The following is a 27,563-nucleotide window of genomic DNA, read 5'->3' as shown; positions in this document are numbered from 1 at the left end:
TAAATTATATTCATTAGTTTTCCCATCGTTATCCCCTCCCCTTGCAAAATCCAAACATCAAAGGATTCCTAGATCCCCCTCTACTCCTCACCAGGAGACATGCTGTGTGCTCATCTCTTGGGGACACCAACTCCTAAGGTACAGAAGGATGCCCAAGCGGGGTCTCCTCCTACTCTCTCTGCTTGGCCAGAGAAAGGTGGCACCTCCCATGAAGAGAAGGGGAGTGACTTATGAATAAATCCCCATTCCACCTAGGCCCCTTGGGCCCACGGGCATCAGCTCATGGCATCAGGTTTCACTGAAATCCACCTGGGCCCTAGGAGACAAAGGTGGGGAGAGGTAGACCAGAGCAAGAAGAATTCTCTCCTTCCCTCTGATATCTGGGTTGACAATCAGCAGTTCCTGTCCCTCCAAAATAATTTTTATAAAAGGGGTACTGATAGGGGACTGTGTCTCCTGGGAAGGAAGAGGTTAAATGAGTTCTAGTGGTCCTTCTCCAAGGTGCCTACAACCTCCTCTGGGTTACCCATATGATTAGTCATTCATTCATCAGGGGCCAGTCTCCCCAGCCCTCTACTACTGGGGCCAGAGCCACCCACCTAATTTCCTCTTCCCTCAAGCCCGGTCAGTCATTTGACTTCACACAAATTTACCAGCCAGCATAGCAACGTCTCAAGTTACCCCCTGGTTTCCTAGCCCTTTCCCCTCCCCTCCATCTCTACCCAAACAAGCCCCAAGTGGATGAAAGACATAGAGAGGGAGAAACACTCCTACCCCCTCATACCCAGAGAGAAATGAATGAATATCAGTCTTTTCCAGGCAGGGAGTTCCAGATGGCTGCCTCAGGGGGAGTCCCAAGTCCCAGGAGGCACCTGGGGGAGCAGGCACAGTAGCCCAGGCTCCTAGAAAGTATTCTTCTGATCTCTGAGGGATGAGTCACAGGCCCTAAAGAGCTCCCTCGGGAGCTGAGAGCCCACTCAGGAAAGGGACTGGACCCAGTTAGTTCCCAAGGAGACGTCAAGTCAAAGGGGGATGAGATGCTCTTGGGAACAGAATTAAGACTCAGATGGCAGAAGACATTTCCTACAAGTCAAGCCAAGGGGAGCAGCTTCTCCTTCCCTCTTCTCTCCTGACAATAAGGGTTTTCCCTGGCAGGGAGACCCTGGAAGGTTGGATATTGGGGGTGGTCTTTTTCTTTAAAAAAATAAAACAGTGGTAGCTTGGGAAAAGAGAAAGGTGGGCAGCTGGCAGATGGGAGGGCAAGGGGCTGGGCTGCTAGATGCAGAAGGCTGCGGGTGATACTACCAGGCTCTAGCAGGAGGTTGAGGGGTGAGGAGGGATGCAGGAAAAACCCCTACAATCCGACCCTCAATAATGGAGCAGGAGGACCCGAGGAGGACTTTAGGTCCTATTGCCACAAAGATGCAGGCCTAGGAGCACCCCACATCCCCCCAGGACCTCTCTTTATTAAGAAGAATTTGGTAGGAACCCCACTCCCAGCTGTGTTATTGTCAGCAGGCTAACAATACCCCTTGGTCTACCAGGTCTGCCAGGACAAGGAGGCCCTGGGGTGAAAGAGGACCCAGAAATATCGAAAAAGCCTCTGAGTATGAACCACATTCTGTGGATAGCTTTTTTGTTATTTTTGCTGATAGCTTTTGCTTTTATGTCACAATATTGTGATTCTATATTATACTATTTCACTACTTCTCAAACATTACCCTCTCCCCTAGGTCATCCTCTGCAATAAAGATTTAAAACGAGAAAGAAAAAAGTAGCTCAGCCAAACCAATACCTCACCTGTGTCACTTTATGTGATGGTGCATGTGATATCTCATACCCATAGGCCCCCACCTGCCAGACATTTACATAGCACTTCAGTCAGTAAACATTTATAAAGCACCCACAATGGGTGCTAAGGGCTAGGGATACAAAAAAAGGCAAAAGACAGACCCTGATGTCAAGGAGTTTACAATCCAATGAGAGAGCCAACATTCAGACACAGTGGGACATAATTGTTGAGCCTTGTGAAATAAAGAATGTGAAGGATTGAGGGAAACCCAGAGGACACACAGCCGGGTACTGGGCAAGGAGGGCAGAACCAGGAGAAGAAAGCACAACAGCCACCAGTGATCATGAAAATGCCCCGAAAAGGCAGATGGATGCTGCAGAGTTCTAATGTCCCTGCGTGAGAAGAGATGATGAAGCACATTTTCTTCTGCTCTAGAGAGAAGGGGTGGACTACTGGTAAGGAATGTCGTATACACTACCAGACTTAATTGTCAATATAAGTTTTGTCTGCTTAGCTGTTTTTCTTTGAAAAAGGGAAGGGTGGGAAGGAAGAGTATATAAGGAGAAGGCTGAACCATGAATGCAAAAAGCATCCGAACAATCCTCCTCTCAAAGGGCTTGTAATCTAAAAGGGAAGAAAAAAAAAGCCTCATCTGCCTGTCTCCTATGGCTCTGTGGTTATTTGTATATTAGAGCCACATGGGAAGCACAAGGTAATATGTGTGGGGATGAGAAGGGGGGGGCCACAGCATCATGGGAAGTTTCAGGTCTTGGGGGCTTCATGGGATGATTCAGGGTTCGCTAATAGAGCTTTGTTTTCTATTTCTCTCTCAACGTTAGGGAGGTATCCTGCCCAGTGAAGGGCCTGTCATCATCCAAATGTAAGAAAACACAAGGCTTATTCTGGAGAAGCAGTGAGCAGTTTTCTCTTCTCCACTCATTCAATGCCTTAGTTGACACCCGCATCACCTCTCACTTAGACTACTACAGTGACCTCCTAACCAGCCTCCCTGCCTCCCGTTTCTCCCCTGCCCAATCTATCCCATACTCAGCTGCCAGAGGGATAAGCCTAAAACACCGATCTAATTATGTTACACCATGGCAAAATGTACCAGGCCTGGAATTATTAGGAAGACCTAAGTGCAAATTCAGTCTCTGGAACTTCCTGGGCAAGTCACTTAACTGCTTGCCTCAGTTTCCTCATCTGTAAAATGGGGATAATAATAGCACCTACCTCCAAGGATTGTTTTTAAAGGCTCAAAAATGATATAGTATTTGTAAAAAGCCCATAGCACAGTATCTGGCCCACAGAGCTTAATAAAAACTTATTCTCTTTCCTTCCCTTCCCCCAGAGTGCCAGTACAGTTCTGGCTTTGTATCTGAATCCCTCTTTTAAGTGAAGGTAGACCAAGGTGAGTCTTTACTGCTGACTCATTAGCAGCAAACTAACTAGGGAGCAAAAAGGGAGGGTTAGGGATATGGCGGTCAGTCATCAACCTCTGGTTTCCGGACAGGAACTGGAGATGCCTATAAACAGTCAGCTAATGGATTTCTATTTACATTGCACAGCTGCATTTCTTACAACTTTAGGAGACATCGGAGAAATGAAAGGGGTACCCGCAGAGGCCCCACTGCAAAATCTTTTTAGGCCTTTTACAGAGAGCTACCCACCAGATCTGGTAGGCATCCAGAGGTCAGGATGGGAGCTGAGCAGGCAAGCAGCCTACACTTTCCAAGAAAGAGGGGCCAAAGATGATACTACAATGGCCTTTGTTTTTAAAATGTACCTAGAAGAGGCAGAGAGAAAGGGCAGTGAACTTAGAAAAAGTGAAGAGATCATAAAATACAATAAAACAACAGAATCCCATTTCATAATATGATCTAAGGAGCATTTTATAAAGTACCTACTGGTACTCAACAGGGGGAGGGAGGGAAGTAAAGAGGAGGGGGGAAGAAATGGAGAGGGGGAGGAGGGAGAGAAGGAGCATTTATACTAAGGTTTGCTAAGCACAGAACAGAAGTTATGTCAAGATATCTCCTCTCCCACCTTCTGACCTTTGCACAGGTCATTTTCCCCTATCTGGGATGCACTCCTTTTCCATCTCTGCCTCAGATTCCCTTGCTTCCTTCCGTGCTAGACTCAAGGCCATGTGAGGCCATCCCTGCTACCCACCACTCAGTAGGTAATGCCTCTCATGGAAAATATAAGCAAGGTAATTTGAGAGAGGGGGGCAATGTGAAATAATGGACAGAGTTGGCCTTGGTGTTGGAAAGACCTGGGTTCTAGTCTTGTCTGCAACGCATACCATGTATGACCTTAGGTGAGTCACTTAACTTTTCAATGCCTTGGGCACCATTTGGAGACCCTTCATTGTAGAAAAGGTACTCACTTGAAGCAAATAAAAGAGATTCCTCACTGGGGGCCCATGCAGTCACAGGCCTTTCAGGTAGGTACAGCACCAAGAAGGGGTGGCAGGTACCAGGCAGTGCCTAAATGGCCAGCTAATGGATTTGTAGACCTAGAGTGTGTTTCCATCTTGTTTCAGACACTGAGGACCTAAGACCTCAGTGTCACTTAACCTCTCTCACTGAGTTTCCATAGTTGTGAAATGGGCATGGTAAGGATGTCACCTACCTCCCAGAGTGGCCAAAGTGGGAAAGATACCTAAGGGACGTCAAAAACCTTAAAGTCGCTGTGTAAACATCAGCCATAATTATGGTGATGTGTTTTGTCCATTCCTACCTATGGACAAATTGTTTCGTCCATTAGAACATCAGTTTCTAGAAGGCAGATGCTGTTTCATTCCTGTCTTGGTTATCTCTAGGGCAGAGGTAAAATGCCTGGCACACAGAGGGCAGAGTAGAGTCTGGGATTCCAAGGGACAGGAAAGAGGGAGTAGTAAAAAGTATGTGAAAACACACACATACACATGCACACACACAATGATAATCTGAACAAGATATCAACAACCAGGGAAATCAAGTATGACAGAAGGTACGATTACCAATAACAAATAATAATGCTAACTCTAAAGTCAGAGAGGCAGATTAGGACCTAGAAGACCATATGTCTACAGGCAACTCTAGAAGGCAACTGCCTTCCTTTTACAGATGAAGAACTGAGCCCAGGAAATTGAAGTGATGTGCCCATGGTCAAAGAGGGAGTAAATAACTCAGACAGAACTTAAACTCAAGTTCTCTGATTTCAGAACAAGTATTCTCATTATACCATAATGAGTCAGAAAGACCCACTCCCTTTATGACGTGAAGCAATTTACTGTGGTATCTCTGAGAACCTCAGTTGTTCTACCTGCAAAATGGGTATCATAACATCTTTAAAAATCTTCACTTCACCATGTGGTTGGGAGGCTCAAATGAGAATATCTCTAAAGCACAACCCCCCACCCCCACCCACCCCCCAGCTTCAAAAGCTTTAGAGCAATTTAGAACTATCAGTTCCCAATTATGTTGAAGTCTTACTTCTGACACATCCTGGCTGTCATACCCTGAGTGAGTCACCCTCTCTCAATGACCCTCAAAACTCTCTAAGGTTAAGATGCAAAGCAGAAGCTGGTGGGCACTATTGGGGGGGATTTCCTAACTGGCAGTCTCTGTAAAGATGAAAACACAGGTCAGGTCCCAACTCCCTCTCTCCCCATAGCCACTGTCCTCTCCCCCAAATTAACATGTAAATTTTTTTAAAAACTGCATTGTTTCTGTGATCAAAAATTTATTTTCTTTCCCTCCTAGTACCTTCTCACTATAAGCCCAGGGGTCTCTTAACCTCTCCCACCATACTACTGTTCTTAGACACAAAGAGATGAGACTCCAAGAGAAGCATATTCTTCATATCCAACATCATCATCCCTACCCCTTCCAAGAAAATTCCACTAATGATCTGTTCAGAGAGTGAGGCAGGGGTGATCATGGCTAAAGTCAGCCAATTCCAGGAACCAAGTCAGTACCAACAGCGGTGTCTGGGGTGACACAGAATCATTCATCATCATGATGAAGTGAAAAACCTTAGGTACTCAGGAAAGGTGTGAGGTGAGCTCGGAGAAGACAAGAAGATCCCTAGTTCCCTGGGGGACTACCAAATCTCAAAACCATTAGCACTGGAAGGGACCTCAGAAGTCATCTGGTCCTACTCCTCCATTTAAGAGAGGAAGGCATGCCCAGAAAGATTTTACCTATCCAATACGATATAAACAGAACAGTTGTGGCTCAAACTCAACTCAGGCCTTCTGACTCTCACGGGACTATAAGCTCCTTGGGGGAAGGACCTGGGGTGTGGGAGGTTTTTTTGAGGGGAGGGGTGTCTTTGTATTCCCCAGTGCCAGGTACAAAGTAAACACATAATCAAAGTTGCACAAGCAAATCCAAGACTGGTGCTGTTTCCACAGTACCAAGTTACTTCTCAGATAGATGATTTCTATCCAAAAGTTCATCCACATCCCTAGGACAGTCCTGTCTGCACTCAGCAGATTTCTTAGAACCACTGACAGCCAGGAAATCCACTGAGGAAGAACCCTTGGAAACCCAAGGCTTCCTTACAAAAATAAAGAAAAGATGCCTCTTTTCCTTAGAGGGGCAGGTGGGGGAATACAGGGGCAGAAGGTTATATACACACTGTCTGCAAAGGTCCATAGTTGGACTACTTTTGGCTCAACTATCTTTCTTCATTATTAAGGAGAGGTCATCTCAACGGAGCGGGGATTATATCTATAAAGGCCTTGGATCGAAGCACAAAAGAGGTCAAGAAAAGAGAAAGTTTGTCCAAGGTCAAATGGCTACTTAGCTGGCAAAGGAAGCCTTGAACAATTTGGTCAAGGACTTTACAGAGCAAAGTGGGAAGGGGCTGCTCATTTTTGAGCATCCCTTTGATGCTAAAAATGAGAGGGGAGAGAAGTCAAAGAAAATCCAGATGTTCACGCAGCTAGACTCGGAAGCTTGTGCTTAACTCTGTTTGTCTGTATACCAGGAAAACTGGTCAGACCCTTCTGTTGGTCACCGAGTTTTGTCTGTGCCATTAGTGGGGACTACGCCCCTAATTCCAGACACTGTCTTGTAAAAAATATTGTTGCTAAGTCACTTCTCAGTACTGTCTGACTCTTTGTGACCCCATTTTTGGGATTTTCTTAGCAAAGATACTGGAGTGGTTTGCTTTTTCCTTCTCCAGCTCATATTACAGATGAGAAAACTGAGGCAAACAGAGTGAAGTGACTTGCTCAGGGTTACACAGCTAGTAAGTGTTGGAGGTTAGATTTGAACTCAAGTTGTCCTCATTCCAGGCCTAGGACCATATCTCTAGCTGCTCATCTTGTAAATATAGACCACTGCTAGTCAAAGTATGACTGTATGAGGGCCAATCCATCTATCCCTGCTATAATTCCTCCAGCTGTGCATAGCCCTTTAAAAAAGTTTCTTTGATGCCTTTTGTTTTTACATCACAATCATTTCACCCCCAAAACTGAATTCTCCCCTTGTGCCAAAGAAAAATGATTAAGCAAAAATTTTCCAATACAAGAACAATATACACTGCTCTTTCCCAGTAGGCTCCCCCTTCTCTACTATGAATGGGGATAGAGGAAATAGGTTTTATTAACTGGTCTCTGGGGCCTTCATTGATTTTTTTCCAGTTTCTCCAAGTCCCATTTCCTTTTAATTATCTTTTCATCAACATTGTTAGAGCTATTAAGAGTATTCTCTTGGTTCTACTTTTTTACTCTGCATCAGTTCATGCAAATCTTCCAGTGCTTCTCTTGGAAAGACCACTGGTTCTGGAATTGAAGGGACCTGGGCTCAGATCCTCGGGCAAGTCACTGCCCCACCCAACTCAGCCCTGTTTTCCTGGAATGTCTTCTACTTTTAGACTGATGTTCCTCAGCATTCATTTCTTATTGCCTAATGTGGGCCCTTTTTAGAAGAGGGATAACACACAGTAGAGAAAAGACCCCATAGTTCCTCACTGCTCTCTGTTACACAAGCCCATTCTGCCCCTTTGCCAAGAGTGTCCTTGGGACCAAATCAAAGGCTAGGACATAACCAAAGCTTTATAGTTCACATGTTCATACTTCCCTTCTCAGCTCCATTTCTTCTAATATTTTGAAATACTTTCAAAGCACAATTCAGTTTTATGTTTGACTTTCTTGACCTTTTCCCTCACTCCCAATTGTTAATACTTTCTCCTCCTCTTGAATTCACACTGTATAAAGCCTCAGATTTATCTGGGTATATTTTATATCCTAGTCTCGTAGAATTTAAGATTCTAGAGGGTAGGGCTTATTTCATTTTGAGCTGTATATCCCCCAGCATGGAACACAGTGCTTGGAATATCACAGGCCCTTAGTCAATGCTGAATTGAATTAAATTTGGTCTGTGTTTCTGGCTTCACTTCTAAGAGAGATGGTAGAAGCAATGACTCTCCCCCTGCCCCAATAAGTGTGGGAAAAGACAAGAACTCCTTCCCCACCCCCTCTATCCTAAGAAAGAAGCCTAACTGCCTCAGATACACTGTACATAACTGCACATCAAGGGGGATTTCTGTGTTTGGATTTGGTGCCAATGGGTCTTTCAAATTCAACCAAACCAGACTAAACTTTGAAATGAAGGAAAACCCCTCCATGCTCAAAGTCTAAGGTTGCAGCCAAGAAGGGAGGGAAAAGGAGAGAATTAGAGAGGAAGCAGACAGGGAGGCTTGCCTGTGGGGGCAGCGGCTGGGTAGGTGGGGGAAGGTCAGTTAGGAAGTTATTTCAACATCACTCAAGAAAAGCTTTACCTTTCAGCAGTTTTCCTTCTGGGAAAGCAAAGATGATGTTGCAATCACTCCCTCTGAGCAGGCAAAGTTGTCTGGATGCACCCCCCTCACCATGCATATTCAATTCTGCTTTCCTACTTCTTCACCCAGCCCCCTGCCCAGACCCCTTCCTGCCTTCTGGAAGACCCAGAGACCAGCTAATCAGACCTTCCTCCCCCAGCAGCCTCAGCACAGATTCCTGAACAGTGACCAGGAGGGCTATGAAGTCTACCTCCTTCCATCATCAGCCACCTCCAGTGTCTATTTGGGCTCAACTCTGCTTTTAATGGGGGAGAAAGGTGGGGGAAAGAGAGAGGGAAAAAGAAGAAAGGAAGGAGAGTCACAGAACAGGGGCAGGGTAGCCAAATGGTTAGAGTATTGGAATCAAGGAAGCATGGATTCCAATCCAACTTCTGACACATTGCATCATCTAGGAAGTCACTTAACTTCAGAATCTCATGCCATATTAGAATTTACGTACCTATATAACCTAGAGACTCCCGAGGCTTGTAGGGCCAGGCTAAATGACCTGGGAGGTCCTTTCTCGCACTTGACTCCATCATAACAGATGTTCATAAAAACACTGCACTATAGGCCCCCTCCACAAAGAGCAGTCAACTCTTTCCTGCACAAGAGCGTTCCCAATGCCATGTTTCATCAAGTGATTAGAGCCACCTGGTTTTCTACCTTTCCTCTGCTGGAGCCATGAAGCCCAGAGAGTGGGAAGACGATGATTATGGCATCTTCCACAGTAGAAGAGTACAGGGCAGCCGTGATTCAGGGTCAACCAGAGGAACCAGATAATCAGGACCAGCTTTTTCCAAAGCCAAGGAGAAAGGGTCACCCAAACGCAAGATACCACTACACTGATGGGAGGGACCAAGCCCGAGCTCCTGAGAGACTGCTCATCCCTCCCAGCCTCCATCCATAGAACAGATCTGTCCAGAAGAAACGCACATTCAACAAAGGGGCAGTCAGCGGGGAACTGACTGCTAGATTCTATTTTCTACTCCAATGACTTACGGTTTTCTAATTTAGGAAAACAAAACAAAAATATCCTTTTTCTTGGGCTGCTCCTTATATCTGGAATACCCTACCCTGCCACCTTCACCTAATTAAATTCTACTCACCCTCTGGATCTCAATGAAATGTTGCCCCCGCTCCAACCAACTTGTACTTCTCTTGACACATCTGACTTGTCTCCTCCAATAGAAGGTAAGCTTGCTGAGGACAGGGAATGTTTCCTGCTATGCCTCTGAATCCCAACACCTTGCCACATAGTAGGTGCTGGATAAATGCTTGTGGTCCAATTAAAACCCAAGTTGAACTCTTCCCAGGGGTAGAGGCGAGGAACACTCTACTGCCTGCCAAAGTAGACCATGCCACTGTGAGACAGCGCCCATTCTTACAAAGTGCTCCTTCACGTTAAACCAAAGTCAGCCTTTCTTAGACAGCAAGCTCCTTGAGGATAGGGGCTGTCTTTTGCCTTTCTTGGTATCCTGGGCACTTAGCACAGTGCCTGGCACACTGTCATCATCATCATCACTACCACTAACCACTACTAGCATTTATACAGCTTTTCAAATGATCCATAAAGTAAGAGAGGGGACTATGATTCTACTCATTGTACAGATGAGGAAACCTACTATGTGCCAGCCACTGAGCTAAGCACTAAAAGAGATAAAAGACAGTCTTTGCCCTCAAGGATCTCACAATCTGATGGGGTGGGGGAAACAACATGCAAACAAATCTATACAAAGCAAGCTATGTTCAGGGCAAATTGGAAATAATTAACAGAGGGAAGGTCCTGGTTGAATAAAGGGCCCGTGGCAGAATGCTAATCTATTCCCTCCAAGTCCAGGACTTCATCCATTGTACCATCTAAAGGCTCATTCAGCCATTCATTCTTCTAGTCCTATGCCTTATTATTTATTGTACCCCAAACTCCTCTCCTTGGCTTTTAAGGCTCTCCATACAGTTCACCACACTTAGCCCACCTCATTTCTCACTGCAGCTATACCTCCTCAGTTGGGTAACAGAGTGCAAAGAGGGAGGCAGAGTTGTAGCCAGGAAGGCCTGGGTTCAAATCTTGCCTCAGACACTGCTGTGTCACCCTGGGCAAGTGACTCAATGGCTCTGTGCCTCAGCTTCCTCATCTGTAAAACTGAGATAATAATAACAGCTATTTCACAGGGGGGTTTCTAAGGACCAAATGGCATAAAACCTGTACTCTGTAAATGCTAGCTATTATTATCATTGCTGGAAACAGATGGATGTTTCAGACAGATAATTTCGACAAGGTGGGGGAGGGGAAGCAAGGTGAGGGAGAGAGCAGACAAGGGCTGGACTCTTAGGAAGCTCCCGTAATAGTCTAGGCAGGTGGTAATGACAGCCTGTGCTGGGGGGAGGAGGGGGAAGGAAGGGAGGGGCAGCCAGAGCCAACATTTACTTCCCTGCTTGGCTGGAAGACACCAGGGTCACTTCCACTTAGCCATCTAAAGTTATCGAGGATGAGGAGGAAGGCAGGGGAGGAACCAGTCTGACCACTGGATGGGTTAGGTGAAAGAGGTCAAATGCCCTGGCAGGCAGACAACCCACGGCTGCAGACTTCCTCTTTTCTGGGTCTTGACAGCCCAGGGAAGGAGGGAGGGGAGTGGTTGCTGATAGGGAGGTGGGTAGCACACATGATGAGTCAGCAACCTTCTGAGAAACTCCATTTTCGCTAATCAAGGCATCTGCTCTCCTGGAGGGCCCCAGTGGGTGCCCTCCCCGGAGAAGGTCATTGGGGTGCATTCTATATCCAGGGAAGCAGTCCCTAGCAAGATGGGAAGACCCATCTCTTGGCCCCACTGAAGATGAAGGGATTCCCTTCTACCCCAACAGTCTAGTTTTAGTAGAAAAAAATGGAGCCTAAAGGGAACAAAACTGGACGTGCAGTCAGACAGACCTAGGTACAAAACCTACTTCTCTCTATAGACTGTTAGCAAATCTGGACCTCAGTTTCCTTTTCTGTTAAAATGAGGCAGTTGGACTAAAGGACCTTTGAGTTCCCTTCCCATGCTATCCCTGTGACACGCTCCCTCACTCTCTCCTTCCCTCCCATGATTTCACCATCAGAGGAAAATTCCTCTACCAACCAGTGCCAAGATATCACTGCTTGGCACCTACCTGTTTTCTTTAAAGGTCCATATACACCAAATATCCTCAATTTTCACAGGGGTAGCATTCCTAGAAAACAGTGCAAATGTCAAAAATGTGAATGTGGCTATATTGAACCTGTGGGAAATAGAAGGATTAGGCTCCAGTGACCACCAAAAACTATAATCTTTCACAAGAAGTTGCTGAAAATACAATTCTTTACAACAAACCATTAATTCTGATAATATGCACTTTTCCTACATAGCAACCATAAAATAACCCATAAAAGGCAGCACACAAAATAAAATTAGTAATATGCAAAACATTTTTCTCACTAACGATTCCCCAGAATTCTGTGACCTTTAGTGCTAATATCTCAATTTTTAAAAACCCCACTGATTTCATACAATATTCATTTTTCATAATACATGAGATCTGCAGTAACATAAATAGTTTCTTCCTTTTTGCAGATAAAATGAATCGTGGATTCATTAACACTAACTCCTGGCCGACAGAGCCTGCAGACATTCTGGCTCAAAGTTTATCTAACACCTTTTTTTCCCCCCACTAAGCCACATTGCTGACTTTGCTTCCTTAGGCTTATAGTCCAAAGAACCTGCACTACCTTTGGGGTCTAACAACAACACAACACTCGAGTTTTAAAGGAAAACAAAACTATTCAATGAATGTACAGGGAGCTCTTTACAATTTAGAATGAATGAGATTAGTCAAGTGCCTACTAGGACACCAGCCACTCCACAAACTTGTATGCGTCGTGCTTCACCACTGACAACTCAAAAGTGAAAATGAGGATATTGGTAAAGTCACGCACATACTTGAAGTCACGAAAGTTAAACCTGCAGATGCTGAGGATGGACTACAGCAGCACTTTTAACAGTAGCAAACAATGGGAAATAAAGTAGATTCAAGGAATGGCTAAAGAAGCTGCAGCTCACAAAGGCAACTGAAAAGTTACTGAGCAGAAAGAGACAATGACGATGAGGAATACAGAAAAATATGAAAAGACTATCTCGAACTGATGCAAAATGAAGGAAAACAACAAAAATCCACATTGAAAATTATACAATCATGGCTGAAGCTCAGACCCAGAGAAGAAATGTGAGAAGGTCCTTCTCCCCACTTTGCAGAATTTGGGGCACTATCGGTGTGGAGCACCACATAAAATGAATATTAAATGGGTACTATTCTCCCCAATCTATAGATGAGAAAAACCAATAAGTGAATTGTCCAAGGCCACCTAGCTAAGTGTCAAAGACAGGATTCAAACCCAGGGCCCTTGTTGACTCCAAGGGCCAAATGTTCTTTCCTCTACCCCAAGGTGCCTTTGCTAAGACTCTCATCTCTGCCATGTTTAAATCAAAAGTCTCTTGGCTTTGGTCAGATTGCAAAGTTCCCTCATTTTGGTGCCCTTAGAATCCCAGTTAGAGCTAATGAGAACAGGACTAAAGAACAAAGGTTTTGGAGGGGGCAAATGTAAATACAGGCACAAGGACATCCTACTGTCTCAAAACATGCCAAACAAGGGGGCAGGAGGATAGGGGTATCATTAGTTCCTCCTGGCTCTAGCAATAATGGATAACAGCATTCACCCAGTACCTGCTCTGTGCCCTCTTGAGGATTCTGAATTCCTTTCAGCACCCATTTTTTGTGTTTTCAAGGCTGAAACTTCCTGCTCCCCCCTCCCCCCCAAAAAACCCCACACCAATAATAGAACAAGGGATGTGGCCATCAAAAACTGAGTCAATGAAAACTTAAAGAATCCAAGTGCTTCCCATCTACTAGCCAGGACGCCTCTGCAGACTAAAATACCAGGAGAGGGACAGTCTTTTTTTGGTCTGCTTTCTTTTTTGTTTGAGGGGCGTGGGGGAGGGGAAAGGTGGGTATATTCTGGTAGCTGTAATTAGATGGCTGCTTTTCTCAGTCTGCATTCCAGACACTGAGTTCCCCTCTGGGTTTCTGTTTTGGGGTTTTGCAGAGGAAGCTACATTTGAGAGTTGAATGTGGAGTCAGAAGAGCCCAGTTCAAATTCCACTTACTAGGTATATGACCCTGGGCAAATCCCCTTCCCTCTCTACGGACCTTAGTTTCTGTAACAACTGTAATTAATAGAATGTAGTTTGGACTAGGTGACCTCTAAGATCCATTCTGGTTCCAAATCTTGAAGCCAGAACTGAAGAGACCATCAAATCCTAACCCTTCTTCCATTCTATAGATGAAGAAAATCAGAACTACAGAGGTTAAATTACTTTAAATAAATTTATATGTTCAGATTTAGAGCCTGAGGGGTCATTTTACAGAAAAAGGAAACTGAGGCCCAGGGACATTAAATGAAATTGACATTAAATGGCAGAGTCTAGATTCAAATTTGAGTCACCTGACTAAATGCCTTCCATTAAAAGATTAGGGATTGAAAATATAAAAATGACAAGGGGGAGAGGAAGGCTGAAAGTGGCGGTCAGGAAGACCTGTGTGAAAATCCTGCCTCAGACACTTGGGGCGAGTAAGCCTCTCAGCCTCAGTTTACTCAACTGTAAAATAAGATTATAATAGCAGGGTTGTTGCAAGAATCAAATTAGGTATTCGTAAAATGCTTTGCAAAACTAGGTGCTTATTATTATTGTAATTGTTAGGAGGGGGGAATCCTCTAAAAGGGGAGGGGGGAGCACCAGATAATCAAAATTATTGATCTAATGGTGCTTTGGCTGCCAGGTTTCTGTTGGTTTTCCAAAGACCCAAATTACAATTTGAGGCATACCTATAGTCATGCCAACATTTTTTATTTGGAAATCTCAGTACATATTTTGAGACTATGGCCTCAAAAACACCAGTGATGAAAATAAGAAGTTCCCAGTGAGGAAAGAGCCCTGAGCCCACCCACCAACACAATTTAAAACAGGTCAAGCCCCTCAAATGTGCTCCTGGAGACAGATGAGGGAGTCTTCCATCAGGATAGCGAAAGGGTTGAGGAACTTACTAACAGGGAGGAGAGTTGGGGTATTTTTCACCCCACTGAACTTATCAACAGAGCCCTAAATTAGAGGAAGCAGGCAGCATTGTACTGGGATCTGGAGTCAGAAAGATATGGGTTCCAATACTTAGCTCTGTTGCTTAATATATTCTGAATATACAGACACAAATACAAATTTTGTATTCAGCTCTGGTCCTTTCATAAGGAATGCTTGAAAGTTCTCTGTTTCATCAAATATCCATTTCCCCCTGAAGGATTAAACTCAGTTTTGCTGGGTAAGTTATTCTTTTTTGTAATCTTAACTCATTTGCCTTCCAGAATATCATGTTCCAAACCCTTCACTCCTTTACCATGGTAGCTGCTAAATTCGGTATGAGCCTGAATGTGGCTCTCTGGTATTTGAACCATTTCTTTCTAGTTGCTTCCAGTATATCCTCCTTGACCTGGGAGTTCCAGAATTTGACTATAATATTCCTGGGGTTCTCATTTGGTATCTCTTTCAGGAGGTGATGGCTGGATTCTTTCAAATTTCTACTTTGCCCCCTGTTTCTAAGATATCTGGGCAATTTTCTTTTATAATTTCTTGAAATATGATACTTAGGCTCTTTGTTTTTGGTCATGGCTTTCCGTAAATTACCTCTTCTGGATCTGTTTTTCAAATCAGTTGTTTTTCTCATGAGGTATTTTACATTTTCTTCTATTTTTTTCAGTCTTGACTGTGTTTTATTGTTTCTTGATGTTTCATGGAGCCATTAGCTCCCACTTGGACCAATTCTGATGTTTAAGGAGTTATTTTTTTTTCCTTGAGGGTAAGAGCTGTTTCATTTCTCTCTTGGCATCCTGAGCACCTAGTGTAATATCTGATACATGTAGTAGATGCTTAATAAATGGCTTGTTGAATGAATGATCTCATCAGAGCTACAGAGAATCAATAAGCATTTATTGAGCACCTACCAGGCACTATGCCAGGTGCTGGAGATACCAAGCACTGATACAGATGTTAGGGCAACTGCCTAACAGTGAGAGGTTTCCCAAAGTGGGATGGGTTGCCCAGACCCAGGGTGGGTTTTCTTTCTTTGGGAGTCTTTCAGTAAGAGGCTCAATGAATGTTGGGCATGTGGTAGGATGGGGTCCTGGACAGGTACGTGTTAGACTAGATGGCCTCTGAGGTCCCTTCTAATACTTACACCCCAGGATGGTAGAAGAAAACGGTCAGGATCAGCCAATCACTACCGAACCCCTCCAAAGAGGGAAGAAACCTTTTGCTTTTGCTCCAAGAGATGAGCATAGTAAAAGAGGTGGGTAGGAACGAAAAGATGGTACTTTGCTCCAAAATCCAGTTAGTTGGTTAACAAGCACATATTAATTAAGTTCTTCCTAGACACTGTAGGAAAGGCAAAAAGAAAGGCAAAAATTGTCCCTGCCCTAAGCACTTCCATTCCAATAAAGAAGACGACAGCCATGTCCATTCAAGATCCACAGAAGAGAAAACATGTTAAGGAGAAAGGTTTTTTGTAGAAGATTTTGGCTGAAACTAAAAGGAAGTCAAGTGGTGGGGGTGAGGCAGGAGAATGTATCAGGCATGGAGAATAGCCAGTGAAATATATACAGTTGGGAGACCCTAAGAAGCCTCAAGACTAAGACACAAAATTGGGCATCTCCTGGTCACTGGAGACCTGGATGAGAACAGATCTCAGAAAGCACCTCAATCATCAGTCTGTCTGACAAGAGGTCTTAGAGATCCCTGGAGGCTAGAACCAGAGCTGTGTGGAACCTCAGGGGCATCTAGCCTGACCCATTTGTTGTTGGAGGAGAGGACAGGGAGAGTCAGACTCCAGACCCAGAATCTTGTCTTTTTCAGGCCCTAGGTCAGTCTCTAGAACCCATTCTACAAGCTTCAGGACCTGACCATTTGTCCAGTACCAAAAATCATTTGAGATCTCAGCCCAAGAAAAGGTGAGAGGGAAGGATGCTAATTCCTCCTTTTACTCAGAGGAGGGAGTCGGGAAACAAGAATAAGCTTTCCCAACAAAGACAAGGAGAGACAGTTGTGCAAGGCAAGAGAGGAGGAGGTACGGAAAAGGACAGAGAGGGAAAGAGAGACACAGAGAGAGAGGAGGGGGGAAGGGAGAGAAGGAGGGGAAAGGGGAAGGGGAGAGAGGCTGATGGACATTTCCCAGGAGCCACTTGCTCCATTCATTCCCCCTCCCCCAGTACCAACTCCCTATCCCAGAGCATCCTCACAAAGGCAATTGTTATGAGGATCTGAGTCCAGAGCTAGACCCTTGAAAGGAGAGCACCAGGGGGTAGGCGGGAGAGGCCCAGTCTCACAGACATCCCTCCCTGCCCCACCCCAGACACTTCCTCCTTGACAAAGGGCAGTGGCCACCCTGCTCGGAACTAAGAGAATCCCATAAAAACCAACTAGAGTCTCCAAGCCCTCCCTCCTCCCCATCCCCCCCCATCTGCAGGCCTCCAGGGACAGAGCCAGTGAGGATGAAGCTGGGGATTGGTTTTAAGTCATAGGCCTTGCGAGCGAGCTTTGCCCTCAGACTTCCTCACATATTCAGTGTGTAGGATTCAGAGCAGGAAAAATGGGCTTTTCTGATCGAGGCCCATCACTGAACACCAAACACCGTACTCGGGGCTGGAGAGACAAAGTCAGAAATCAAACCACCTGTCCTCAGGAATCTGACATTCTATCAGTTTATAGGACTGTAGATCTAGAAAACTGGAAAGGTCCTTAGAGGTCATCTAGTCTAGTTCCCTTGTTTTACAGATGAGGAAACTAAGGCTCAGACAAGTCACTGGCATGCTCAGGGTCACACACTTATCAAGTACCACAGGGAGGATCTGAACAGAAGGGAAATATTCCAAAGTCCTCTAAAGAAGGCCACTAGTGATGAAGTAAGAAGTAGGAGAGCCAGGATTCACCTGCTCCTGAGAGTTCCTCCTTCACTCTGATCTAGCAAAAGTAGATTGGAAAGAGCTCTGAGGACCCAAGTTCGAATTCCAGTTCTAGGACGGCCTACCCTGGATAAACATGGACAAAGCAGCTTTCTATTCCGCATCCCACCCCATTTCCTCATCTATAAGAGAAGGGAGTTTAACCTAGGTGAGATTCCCATGGTCTTGTCTTGCTCTGAGTCAATAAACATTTAATAAGCATCTGTGATTTTTATTATTCTGTATGGATATTCTGGCTTCCCACCCCAAACTCACTGAAAGAGAGCCTGGAGGCCAGATTTGTTGCTGTACCTGAAGGAGGACTCTGTGGAACAATTGACCAACAGGTATTGATTAAAGACCTATGTGCCACACAGTGTGGCTACAAGTATGAAGGATGACTCCTACTGTGTGGCATTTTTATTCTAATGGGGGAAACAGTAAGGACATAGGTCAATGAACACCTCTACGATGGTGACTCTCAGACTCTCTTCTGGCTTCTCCTACTGGACATCTCCAACCATGTCCTAATGTCACACATTCAAAATGGAACTCATGACCTTTACCCCCTTCCCTCTTCTTAACTTTCCTGTTGCTGTGACAAGGCCACCACCCTCCTCCCAGGCCTCATCTTTACCTCCTCCCTCTCACCACTCCCTCATGTCCAATCTGCTGCCTGGGTCTAGGGATTCTGCTTTTAGTTGACTTCTCTTCTGCACCCCATAGTTATGCTTGGATCATTGCAAGGGCTGTTGGGGGGTCTGCCCACCTCTGGTCCCTTCTCCAATTTCCCTCTTCCCTTCAGCCACCAAAGGTCCCACCACAGCAATCAACCCCAGTGGCTCCCAATTCTTTCTGGGATTCAATATCAAACCCATGCCTGACAAGCCAGCCTGCTTACATACTCTCCAATCCCAAATACTGGCCTCCTTGGCTGCTTCCTGCACAAGACAGTCCATCCCTTACTCTAGACATTTTCATGGGTGGTCCCTCATGCCTGGAATATTCTCCCTTCTCTTCCTCTCTGGCTCCCTGCTTCCCTGGCTCCCTTTAAGATTTAGCTTTGATTTCACCTTCAGCAAGAGACCTTTCTCAGTCCTCCTAAATCTTAGTGCAGAGGTGGGGAAGCTGTAGCCTTGAGGCCATATGTGGCTTTCTAGGTCCTTGAGTGTGGTCTTTTGACTGAGTTACAGAACCAACCTTTTTATGAACATGTAAACATGCACACATATGTGTGTGTGTATATATGTATATATATAAGTTTGTACATATATAGTATATATAATAACATATGGTATGCTACCATAGTAGCATAGTTGCTGACATCAACACACATATAAATATATTTGTAAAAGTATATAAAATACATATATAATATATATTAAAAAATCCGTGTGTATGCGTGTAAACATAATTGCACAGTGCCTCCCACATCAGACGGTAAGCTGCAGGCAGGGGCTATCTTTTTCTTTCTTTATATCCCCAATATTTATCTTCAGTGCCCAGTACACACATGTGCATGTTGTTAATTTGACTCCACACAACATAAAGTGAATAAATACAAAGCAGGCAAGTACAAGGTAGTTTGAGAGGGAGGCTGCTGGTCAAGTCAGCAAACATTTATTAAGCACCTATGAACAGCTGCTAGGAGAGAGGTGAAGGCCGTCTGTGAGAATGAGGAACGGAGAGGGAGGGCATTCAAGGCACAGCCAGGGCAAAGGCAGAGTGAGGGGAAATAGGAGTATGAAATTAAAAGAGGAAAAGGCGGGAAAGTGGAGGAAAAAAGGAAGAGTGAGAGAAAGAGGGTGGGAGAAAAAAATGAAGCTCTCTGAGCTAGAGAGGGGTAAGAGTCCCCAGCAGACTGCATCTGGGGCCGGAAGAGAGCCGCATCTTGATCCGCCACTCCTCACCCTCCATGAAATCTCCATCCCAAGAAGGAAACACGCATTTACTCCTTGTACCCAAGGATCTACTTGGACAGAATCTGGGGCACTCTAAAAAATGAGCAAGGGGCTGGGGAGGGGGGGAATCCACTAATCAAACACTCTAGCAGAGAAAAGTGTCTTTTCCTAATTCAGAATTAGAGCTAGACAGGAGTTTAGAGACAGACAAATGGAGAAGCCTACCCCCCCACCCCCACGATAGAATCACAGGACTCAGAAGGGGATGCAGCTTTGGAGAGAGTTTAATCCAACCCCTTTCAATTTACATAGGAAAAGTCAAGGTCCAAACAGGGATTCCCCTCAAACTCAGAGCTGGGCTGACCCAAGGTTATACTGACAAGCTGGGTTTCTGAGACCATAAGTTCTTTTCCTCTGCACAAGAGAAATGTCTTCTAGGCCCTCACCCCTCCATCCCCATTTCCCATTTTAAGCCTGGACCACAAACCAGCAGAGGAGGAGAGAGGGGATTGAATGGCCCACTCATTCCATGCTATCTCAGAGACTCCGCGAGGAAGCACCATCCACCTACGAAGACAAGTTTCCCAGAACAAACCCCGCATTTCCCCTACCTGCTGAGAAAGAGGGAAATGAGCCCCAACGTGTCCCCCGCTAGACACCTGGCTAGTCATGGAACACCCAATCTCATTAGCGAGGCATGTGGTCACTGTCTGCCCAGCCTGGTTTCCTGTCATGCCGTGTAAACGGTCAGCAATGAATCCCCCTGGATTCACGGCCATGAATGATGGCTCCCGGCCGGGACATGCTTTTCCAGTAACCTTGGGTGATGTCTAGAAACTTAACAAAAAAAAATATAATTACCCCCAAACAATGGCCCTGATCAAAATGGTTCCATTGTCCCCTAAGGCCTGAGGGAGACTTGCTGGGATTATATTCCTTGAATCTAACCAGGAAGAATAAATCCTACAAATAAATAATACTAACAAAAATTACGCACTCCATTTCCTCACCACATTTTCCTCCTGGGCCTTCGCACCCATGTCTGGAAATGTCCCTCTCCCCGACCCTCAGGACACAGGCTCGGTGGCTACCAAACAAACAACATGCATCCTCAGCCTTCCTAAGAGTTAACATTCTCCCTGTCTTGAAATGACTTTATATGACTTTATATTTACTTGATCTGGGTGCAGGTCATGTCTCCTCCCTTCCTTCAAATGTAAGCTCTTTGAAAGCAGGGAATGCTTAGATCAAGGGTGGGGAACCTGTGGCCTTGAGGCCACTTATCTAGATCCTTGAGTGTGGCCTTTTGACTGAGTCCAAGTTTTACTGAACAAATCCTTTTATTAAGAGGATTTGTTCTGTGAAATATGGATTCAAAGGGCCACACCTGAGGACCTAGAGGGCCACATGGGGCCTGGAGGATGCAGGCTCCCCACTCATGGCTTAGATTTTTGGCAGGTTTGTGTTATTTTTTTTCTTCACTGCCTGGCATGCACTAGGAGCTTAATGTGTGTTGAACTGAAATATAAGAATTATGAAAGGCAGTATGATAAAATGGTAGTGGTGCTGGTCTTAGGAATCAGGTTCAAATCCTGATTGAGATAGTTTCTAGCTATATGACCCTGGGGGCAAGCATCCTCCTGGGCCTCAGTTTCCTTATCTGTAAAATGGGGGGAAGAGACTTGGCTTAGTGAACCAGTAAAGTTATCTAGCCTTCTGACTCTCAATTTATAATCCTACCAAAATGGGGAATATCTGTGTGGCTCTTCCCCTTATAATAGATGGGAAGACTAAGGACCACAGAGAGGTTAAAGTGATTTATCCAAAGTCACATGGCTACTGAATGTCAGTCTCTCCCTATGTCAAGCGCAGAGCTCCTGCTGTACTACATGTCCCTTCTTAATTCTTCAGAAAAAAAAAAAGGTGTCAACATAATGCATCCACCAGTCCCTGGGAGGAGAGGGGAACAGTAGTTTGGTTGGGTAGTTTTCAAGAGACTACAGGAAAATTAAGGAAAAAGTTGGAGCCTCTAAGTCGCTTTGCTCTGGACTGAAATCCAGCACCTGATGAATCCCCAGGACAGCCAGCAAGGCCAGCTGGGATGAGGAGCTGTTTGGACAGGAACCCAGAGGCCTCTGAGGTCAGTCAAGGTCCCTGCTTTCAACTCCCTGGTAGAGCTGAGAGGAAGAACAGAGTGGTCCCACTGAAGTCATCGCCCAGGGTCAGGGGGCAGGCTGGGTTTGATTTCTGAGCACTGAACCTTGAGCCAAAGAGAGCATGACCAGTCCAGCAGGCTGGGACGGCCAAGATACCTATGTTTTCCTTCCCAGGCCTGCTGCTGCTGATCTTACCGGAGGTGTGGGGGGGCAGGGAGGAAAGGGAAAGAAGAGGCAGGTGGTGGGGGGTAGGGGGGAGGAAGCTTGCCATCTACTCAAGCTGTCCTTTGTATAAGAAGCAGATCCTCTGGTCCTACTGGCAGTCAGGTTTTTTTCTAGCAATCAATAAGCATTTATTAAGCACCTATGATATGCGAGGCACTGTGCTACAAAAAAAAAAAAAAAAAGGCAAAAGACAGTCCCTGCCCTCAGTACCATCCACACACCTTCACCCTAAAGGGCACCCAGAGGTACCAGGAGGGACCTGGCAGGAGTTCCCAGTCCCACCCATGGCCAACTGATACCCAGAGTATCCAAGGAGCACTCCCTAGCCATCTGAGTTCACCAGCTACTGGTCCAGCTCCCCAGTCTGTGGCGCAGGGGCTGTGGGGAGAAGAAGCCCCTAACAGACTCAGAGCTGCATGGAAACCATAATAATAGCTATTATGATATCGGGGGAGTGGTGGCGCAGACCTGTTAATTATCACAAGAAACTCCCAGATGAGCAAGCTCCCTCTGCCAATGCAGGTTGGTCCCCTCTCTGTAACTCAGTTTTACTCAAGCCAAAGTGACTTTCTGAGGGTCCCATAGCCAGTCGGAAGCATGATCTACAAGGATTGGAAGCCAGCTCGCTAACCATTATGATGTAACCAACTTTCTAATAAACTCGAACTATATTTTAATATGTAAATCATATATAAATTGTATTTAATTGCTTAATATTGGTCATGTTGAAAGGGAGAAGGGGAAAGATCTCGAGTAGGGAACAGTTTCTGAAGGAAATGAGGGGCTCCAAAAGCTGCAGCCAAGAAGGAGGTACATTTCAGGCAAGGTGCACTCAGCCCATGCAAAGGCATGCTGTGTCACACCAAAGCCAAACAAGAAACATTTACTAAAAGCACCTACTATGTGCTAGATACTGTGCTAGGCAATGTCAATATGATACAAGGAATGAGACAAACTCTGCTCTCAAGCAGCCTCTGTTCTATCGGCTTGCATTCTATTACTGTCATTAACACTACATCGTAGGTGGGGGAACCTTTCTGAAGATTCGCGAGTGTCTACGATCCCAGAGTGGACTCAAAAGACCCTCAGAGGATGACAGCCCCACATTCCTGGCCAACAACGTAGCACACCAAATATCTGCTAAGACATAATACTGTTTAATAAAAACTTAACAATAAGAATTTTTACTAGCTAGCACCAACTGAAGACTCATTTCCAAGTTACCTGGAACCCAAGAAATTTCAAAACAGAAAGCGAGCAAAGGGCACCAGGGAGCAGGAGATAGTACCTGGCATCCCCTGATGCCCTCTCTTACTGGAGTCGTAATGAGGATGTGCTTGGTGGAGCCGCAGAGGATGAACTTAGAGCCTAATGTTTTTATGTATTTATAGGCAGCTAGGTGATACAGTGGACAGGCGCTGGACTTAAGAGTCAGGAAGACTCGAGTTCAGATCCTAAGTATTTACTAGTCATGTGATCCTGGGCAAGCCTCAGTTTGCTCACATGTAAAATGGGATGATTTTTCCCCTAAGGCAATATTGGGGTTAAGTGACTTGCCCAGGATCACACAGCTAGTTAAGTGTCTGAGGCTGAATTTGAATTCAGGTGTTCCTGTCTCCTGGGCTGGTACGCTATCCACTGCTGTACCACCTAGCCTGCCACCCCCAAAATGGGCATGATTAACACCAAGCAACCTACCTCCTAGGCTCTTGCAAGGGCTTAGCAGACCTTGAAGTGGTACATAAATGCTAGCTAGTATTTACTATTCAACTACAATTTTATCCCATATGGGGTCACAAAGAGCCAGACTCCACTGCACAACAAACAACTCACATCCTCACCGCTGGAGCTGAGGGTCCTTCCTCTATAAGGAGCTGGGGGGAGGGGAAGCATCTCTGCCTCCCCTGCTGACTCACCCTCTGCCATCTGGGCTCTCCCACAATGACTCAGCAAGGCCACTGGCCAAGCACCCAAGCTGCACAGCCTCTCAGTCCCACGAATCCTGGCCCAGAGGATCAAAAGTAGCACAGGACTGTTATCACTGGGGGTGGCGCCTCCGTAAGTGGAGGGATGGACAAAGGAGGGGTGGGGGGAGGAAACTGACTAAAAAGTCCATCACTTCCCAGAAGATGAGTCAGCGGAGTCATGGACAAGCACGGGACTGAGAGGGGAAAGGACCTGGCTGGGCATCCCAGCTGTTATCTCCTATTTATGGAGTCCTTCTGGCACCACCTCTGTAAGCCTCAGTTTACCCTCCTTCTACAACAATATGGAGGTTGGGCTAGAGGTCTCAGTTTTTACCCTTACTCTGAAAAGGGTCAGGGATTCAGTGAGAAGTCTCCCCCTTGATACAGGCGGGTTCAGTGAAAAGTCTCCCCCTCTATAAAGGGGGTTCAGTGAGAAGTCTCCCCCTTCTACAAGGGAGATTCTTCCTCTACAAAGAAAAGTCTCCCCCTCTTTCCCCTCCTCTACAAAATGGGAAATAAGTGAAAAGTTTCCCTCTCTTTGGGGTTCAGTTTCTCCTTTTCTATGAAAGAACAGGTTCTAGGTTGGTTTTCGCCTTTTTTTCTGCAATGTTTCCCATCTCTATAAAACTAGGAGAGTGGGAGATCAGTAAGGAGTCTCTCATCTCTATTTTCCCCCCTCTACAAAGGGGAAGGGGACTGGTAACAAGTGTCCCCCTCTTTGGAGGCCTCAGTTTCCCTTCTTCTGTTAAAGGTTGCAGCTGGGTGTGAAGTCTCTCCCTCTATAAGGCAGCTTCCCTTCCTCCATAAGATGAGCAGACTAGACAAGAAGGGGTCCCTCAAGGCCTCAGCACCTTCCTCTAGAAAGTGAGGGCCTTGGCCAACAGGGATACCTTTGAGGTCCTTCCCATCTCCTACCACAAGCCCCAAACCCTAGATTTCAGCAGCATTCACAGGAGATTTATTTTAGAAGATTAAGGAAGACTCCAGCAAAGAAAACAGAGCACATTTTTTAAAATACCCCAAATCCTCCCTGTACCTGGTCTGTCTTCCCCCGAGAGACGCCCACAGAAGGTTTCATTTTCACTTTGAGGATTTCTGATTTCCGAGACAGAAAGCTATCATTGTAGGTTGGGGAAGTGCTCCAGCCTCCCCTGTCCTCAGCTACCCCCCCGCCGCCCCCCTTTCCTTTTGGAGAGGAGCTAAGGAAGGCAACATAGCTGGGATGTTTTTCCCTCTGGACATTGAGAAAGCAGGGAGTGTGTGCCCAGGCAGCGAGAGCAGCCACAGCAGGCCCCAGCCCAGCTTGAGAGGGGAATTCCAGCACACATGGCGGGGGGGGGGGGGGGGGGGGGGGGGTGAAGAGGGGGAAAGGAAGGTGGGAAGGGCCCCTCCAAGGCTCCTCCAAGCCCTTGAACCACTTTGAGAGGGCCTAGAACAGGCCCGGGGCAGCTCCCCCACAACACGGAGCAGACACGATGAGAAATGTCAAGTGGATCTCCTAGCATTTTGAAGTGGTCCCCAAGCTTTCTCTTCTCCCAGATGCACTCATTTCGTATGTGCTGAGGTTTTTAAATAAATTTCATCACATACTTTTGTGACTGCATGGGGCACTTATAGGGAGCGTTTATTAAGCACCTACTGTGTGCAGGGCACCAAAGCTACAAGAAGACAGAGCCAAAAAACTCTCCCTGTCCTCAAGGGGTTTATAAGTAAATAACTAGGTTACAAGGAAGATATGGGCAGGGTAATCTCCAGGACTAGAGAGGCAATACAGAAGAGTAGGACAAGCACTAGATTTGAAGACAAGATCTGGGTTCTAATCCTGGCTCTACCACCTAATATCTGGTACAAACCTGGGGCAAGTCTCAAGACCCCAGCTGTAAAGATGAGGGTTATGCTAGCCAGCCACTAAGGTCCTGCTTTTCTTTTTCATTTTTTTGTATCCTTAGCACAGAGTGTGGCACATAGTAGGCACTTCTTTACATGTTCATTGACTGACTTTCCAGCTCTAAACCTGTGATCCTAAGAAAATTCTCACAGAATTCAAAAACATCCCCCATCTCGCTGCCCAAAATATGTGGAGGTGGGGAAGGTAAGGGTCTGTATCATTCTTTGCCTTTTAAAAAGAAAAAGAAAGGGGAGGGAAGGAAGGAGAAGAGTGAGTTAACACTAAGATTTTTTTAAAAGTTCTAATTCCATGAGACATCTCACAAAGAAAGGCCACTGGATGCAAAGGATTAGTCATCAGCTTGATGAGAGGAAACCAGTGACTTTTCAGGGAAAAATTATTTATAATCACAGTTATTTTATCTGGCTTGTGAATTTTCTAGCATGACTTAGTAGCAGAGAGAAAATTCATCTTTCCCACCGGATGTTGGTATCCACTCCCCCTTCCCGAAGGCAGGAAGCAAAGAGACGGTGGATTTGCCCAAACCCTGTGGGGATGCCCCAGGGCAGCCAGGACACTCTGTGATCAAGACAGTCATGGGACCTGCCCAGCTGGTCCTCTTACCTAATCAACTCAGCAGATTTATGAGGTTATTTGTTTTTTTATTATTATTATTATTTTGCAAGGGCCCGACCTTAATGAAGCATGAAGACAGAAACAATGACAGTCTTTCTATGTGGATTTTATGTAAGCCAGAGATGTAGTTCATTAGTCCTCTAAAATGCTGGCCTACTCATCACTGGTCCCACACACCCCATCACCTGACTCAAATCAGGCTGGGAGCTCCCCCAGGGCAGGGACCGCCCTTGGCCATTCTTTGTATCCCCAGTACTTACGGCACACAGCAGGCACTTAATAAATGCTTACTGATCGACTGACTCAGGTCTTTTCACCAGCTGCCTCCTTACTTGCTCACCTCTGCTTTCCTAGAAGATTCAGGTCCAATCCTACCTTCTTCAGGGAACATTTATCCCCTACCCCATAAGAGACTTCCCTTCTCAGATAATATGCATCTTGTCTCCCTCATTAGAATATAAGCAAGCCCCTTGAGGGCTGGGGCTGTTTTTGGCCTTTTCTGTCTTCCCAGTGCTTAGCATTGTGCCTTGCACACAACAGGTGCTTAATAAATACATGCTAATTTCCTGCCTGTTTCACAAGAAATTTAACATACCTTTAAATAATTATTTGTGGAAGGAAAGAAAAGAAGACAACTTTAGAAAGAAAGAAAGAAAAAGAGAGAGAAAGGAAAGATAGAAGAAAAAGTAGAAGGAAGGGAGGGAGGGAGAAAGAAAGAAAGAGATAGAGAGAGGGGAGGGAGGAAGGGAGAGAAAGAGGGAGAGAGAAAGAGAGAGAGAAAGAAAGAGAAAGGAAGAAAGAAAGAAGGAAAGAGAGAAAGAAAGAGAAAGTGAGAGAGGGGAGGGAAGGAGGAAAGGAGGGAGGGAGGAAGGAATTTTTATGAATTCTCAGTGTTCTCACACTGCTCACTCAGACTTCCAAAAACTAACACTGTTGGAGTATGTTCATTGCAAGAAGCAACATTCTTTCAGAAGAATGGAAACTCCTTGAGGGTAGATATGGCTTCATTTTTTAAAAGAAAGATTTGAGTGGAACTAGCTCTCAGTAGGCACTTCAAAAATGCTTGCTGAAAAGTTCCTTGAGGAGCGCTCAGAAACACAGGAAGAGTCAAATGAACAGATGCAAAGTGA

General features: G+C 45.6%; 1 protein-coding gene across 2 annotated transcripts in view; it reads right to left on the bottom strand.

The window, feature by feature from the left end:
- Window positions 1-27,563, bottom strand: part of LOC140504166 (uncharacterized) — a 67,058-nt gene that overhangs the window by 18,229 nt on the left and 21,266 nt on the right. Inside the window, exon 2 of one of the 2 annotated variants that reach the window (XM_072608788.1) lies at window positions 11,756-11,815. The exons of the other annotated variant lie outside the window; for it this stretch is intronic. Within the exon in view, the coding sequence (XP_072464889.1) occupies window positions 11,799-11,815 (17 nt within the window). The 3' untranslated portion in view covers window positions 11,756-11,798. The remainder of the gene's footprint in view (window positions 1-11,755; window positions 11,816-27,563) is intronic. 2 annotated transcript variants of the gene reach the window in all.

The sequence above is a fragment of the Notamacropus eugenii genome, chromosome 5 (assembly GCF_028372415.1).
Source record: "Notamacropus eugenii isolate mMacEug1 chromosome 5, mMacEug1.pri_v2, whole genome shotgun sequence".
Taxonomy (NCBI): Eukaryota; Metazoa; Chordata; class Mammalia; order Diprotodontia; family Macropodidae; genus Notamacropus; species Notamacropus eugenii.
Note: the sequence above shows the minus strand (reverse complement) of the source record. Positions and strands in the feature narration are given on the sequence as shown.